Source organism: Cyprinodon variegatus, unplaced genomic scaffold (genome assembly GCF_000732505.1).
Source record: "Cyprinodon variegatus isolate N-32 unplaced genomic scaffold, C_variegatus-1.0 Scaffold294, whole genome shotgun sequence".
In the NCBI taxonomy this organism is placed as follows: Eukaryota; Metazoa; Chordata; class Actinopteri; order Cyprinodontiformes; family Cyprinodontidae; genus Cyprinodon; species Cyprinodon variegatus.
In genome coordinates this window covers 594623-598270 of record NW_015150747.1, presented here as the reverse complement: position 1 = coordinate 598270, position 3648 = coordinate 594623, and the positions used below count along the sequence as shown (strand labels likewise).

The 3648-nt window shown below is 45.3% G+C and overlaps 1 protein-coding gene across 1 annotated transcript in view; it reads left to right on the top strand.

The window, feature by feature from the left end:
- The window catches only part of lonp2 (lon peptidase 2, peroxisomal), a 55858-nt gene extending 53453 nt beyond the window's left edge, over nucleotides 1-2405 (top strand). The window contains exons 14-17 of the mRNA XM_015383787.1: nucleotides 375-460; nucleotides 543-750; nucleotides 829-1019; nucleotides 1113-2405. Coding sequence (XP_015239273.1) covers nucleotides 375-460; nucleotides 543-750; nucleotides 829-1019; nucleotides 1113-1343 — 716 coding nt within the window. The 3' untranslated portion in view covers nucleotides 1344-2405. The remainder of the gene's footprint in view (nucleotides 1-374; nucleotides 461-542; nucleotides 751-828; nucleotides 1020-1112) is intronic.
- Nucleotides 2406-3648: the final 1243 nt, after the last annotated feature.

Genomic DNA, 3648 nt, shown 5'->3' with positions numbered 1-3648 from the left:
AATATAAGACGGGATTTTATTTTAAATAGAATTTTTTTTAACTTTTGGGACAATACCTTCTGATAAAGAGTGCATTTATATACATGTTTAAGCCAGAATGATTTGACATTTAAATAGGATTTCCCTACGACTTTAAAACCAGTTTGGCCGTTTTTCCGTTGAATAAAACAAGGTGCTTCCTCATCATCATCCTGCTGGTTCCTGTCGGTCAGAAGTGGTTCTGGCTTTCAGGTCTTTGGCCAAGTTGAATCATGAACTTTGACCTTCAGGGCTTTAAATACTGTTTTAGATTTTTTCTCTGATATTAAGGTTGGATGTTTTAAAAGCGGCCATGTTCCTCTGAGTTCGTAGCCTGATGATGCGTGTTTCGTCAGATAAGTCGGCGCCGCCTGAGATGCCCATCGTGATCGATCATCTGGCCCTGAAGGACATCCTGGGGCCACCGCTGTTTGACATGGAGGTGAGCAGGAACATTTCTGCTGAGCTTTGGTGGATCTCAGAATTACCTGACCCCCCCATCATGCGGTTCTCTCCGTCTCCAGGTCTCTGAACGCCTCACTCTACCCGGTGTGGCTCTGGGTCTCGCCTGGACGCCGCTCGGCGGGGAGATCATGTTCGTGGAGGCCAGCCGGATGGAGGGTGAGGGTCAGCTGACTCTGACGGGTCAGCTGGGCGACGTGATGAAGGAATCTGCTCATCTGGCCATCAGCTGGCTGCGTGCGAACGCTAAGCGCTACCAGCTCACTAACCGTGAGTCCGTTTGGAGCGAAGCTGCTGCGTCTCAGTGAGGAGGGCAGGCTTCATCCTCTGTCTCTGTGTCCCCCATAGTGGTGGGAGGTCCGGATCCGATGGAAGGGACGGACATCCACCTCCACTTCCCTGCAGGAGCCGTTACCAAGGACGGCCCCTCCGCCGGCGTCACCATAGTAACCTGCCTGGCATCTCTGTTCAGCGGCCGGTTGGTCCGATCGGACGTGGCCATGACGGGAGAGATCACGCTGAGGGGGCTGGTTCTGCCGGTCAGTTTCCACCTCCGCACACGGAGGAAGAACTTCAGTCCAGATGTTTCAACATTCTGTTGTTGAAACGACCTGTTTTTCCAATCGCTGTAGGTGGGCGGGATCAAGGATAAGGTTCTGGCAGCCCACCGAGCCGGAGTGAAGCGGGTCATCCTCCCCAAGAGGAACGCCAAGGACCTGGAGGAGCTGCCGGCCAACGTCCGCGCCGACCTGGACTTCGTGATGACCGGGAACCTGGACGAGGTCCTGAACGCATCATTCGATGGCGGTTTTCCAGGGCAGGCCAGCGCCCGCCCCCCTCCTCAGCTCAGCAGCAAGCTGTGAGGAACCAACCATCTAATCCCAGCGGTGACGGCATCAGGTGACTGGAGTCGCATCGACGCCGAGTCTCTGCTGGTGTTTCGCCGTCTGGGTTCATTTGATTGTTTTTATTTCTCTTTAATAATCCGTTTGGATGATGATGTAACCTGATGCAGCAGCAATCAACCAATAAAACCTCTAATCTAATGAGTTAAGCTCAGCTGGAGAACGTCTGGGCTGAGGTGGGAGATGTTTCCTCCGTTTAAAACAAAAAAAAACGTACTTTAGTTTCACACGTGGAGGGAAAATATCCCTGAACCTGATGAGGACTTTTACAGATCCGACCATCTGACCCCCTCCCTCTCCAAGGAGACTCTTCAGGTGTCCTCAGACCAGAGCGGACAAAACATCCCTCCAGGATAAAGACCCCAACCAACCTGATAGGAGACGCAATTTGTCCCTTAGTTTCAGAAACACGTTTTTTTACAAACACAACACTAAAACTAACGAGGATTAACAGGATAAAATGCAGGAAACTCCAAATTCAGTTAACCTGTTGACCAGCTCTGTTTGTGCTGCTGTCACGGTTGCCTAGAGATGGACCAAACACCCACTGGTCACCCTCCATCTCTGAGACGTTACCACAGCCTCCAAAGGAATCGGCTGCAAAAATATGGACCCGAGCGTGAAGAAGGAAAACCTGTGACTGAAGGGTGTCAGGAAAGGATCAGATCCGACGGTGAGCGTTTAGAGACGCACAGCCGGACAGAAACAGTACAGACACAGCAGTGTCAGTCCTTCATAATCCAACCGAGGCTGATATGGTGCAGAACAGCGCGGTCATTAAGCTTCAACTGAATGTTTACGATGTGGAGTCGATGGTCGTTTCTTTAATCTAGTGTTAAAGAACTGTTCAAATACGAACAGTAAACAAATATTACAAAGTTCAGCAGTTTTTCTGTCCTTTTCTAGATTAACACATTTCTATTCTGTGTGCCTTTGAGTCAAAATGTTGATTGTTTTTAGGAATTAGTAATAATTTCAGATGAGTTTGTTCTTAACAGTGCAACAATATTTTTAATAAAGTTCTTTGTGTGCAAACAAACCCCTGATGAAGCCCCTTTAGATGGAACAGCCAGAAGTTTCTAATTAACCAGGTTAAAACTAATTTTATTGGTCTCATTGTTAGCATAGGGATCCGTCTGCAGAGGCTCTTTGCTTCATTAATGTTTCAAACGATGAACTAATGCCCAGTTTTTCATTTTTACGCTTCACTTCTGTGCCTCTTTAATCAAAACAAACACTGGCCTCCTTTAAATCAGGATCGGAGGTCATCTGGCACGCAATTATGACCAGAGCCACCCTGAGCTCTGCAGGCATTAACACCACACGGTCTGGCTCCAATATAACAGACGCTGAGGTTGGCTGTTGTTTGTGCACCAGAACCCACAGACGCTGGACTGGATTCATGGACCCGGAGGTCCAGTCAATTCATTTTAGTTCAATAAAACTTTATCAGTTTGAAAGGGAAATTAAATATTTACAAATTAAATGAAAGATTAAATTCCTTTAACTTGTTTTGCTTCTCAAATCATTTAGACTTAGACAACTTTTATTGTCATTTCGTATACACAGTGTATACAAAACGTATATACCAAATTTCATTGAGGTTGAATTCTGCTGAAAGAGAGCAACAGGACATTAAAGGTGTGTTTGGTGTGCAGCAATAGCTCAGTACATGGGAGGGGTCTCAGCAGCATCCAGCTTCCACACAATTTTTTTTCACGTCCAGAATTTTGATGGATAAAACATTGATGTTCTTTATAAATGCAAGGCAGATATTTCTAAAGGTTTCAACATAAAAACCAGAAACACACGAAGTAAAGGAGGTAGGACAGAGGAAAGGAAGAACAGAAAAAGGTAAGGAAGGATAAAAGGAGACTTTAGACCATTTCTTGTCCTCACTACCCGCTCTCTTTAAACTAAGTTTTTTTTTTTTGTTGTTTTAGAAAGAGTTTACGTTTAAACTACAAAATATCAAGTTTAACATGGTTTGAGCTCTAAACGGATCAGACGTTTTAATTTATTTTAAAAACAACGAAAAAAGGAAAAAAAACCTCAGAAAACTGTCTTCTGAGGTCACAGTATTCACTGACAGTAGGGGGCGCCGTTTCCCCAGTTCGCCTCAAAAGGCTTTCCATCAGTAAACAGCAATGGAAACAAATTCATTACTTTAGTCTGAATGAAAATTCATATTAAAATTACACAAACACACACACAAAAAAAACCCCAAAAACTAAATTCTGTGACAAAAACATTGTCCATTGCT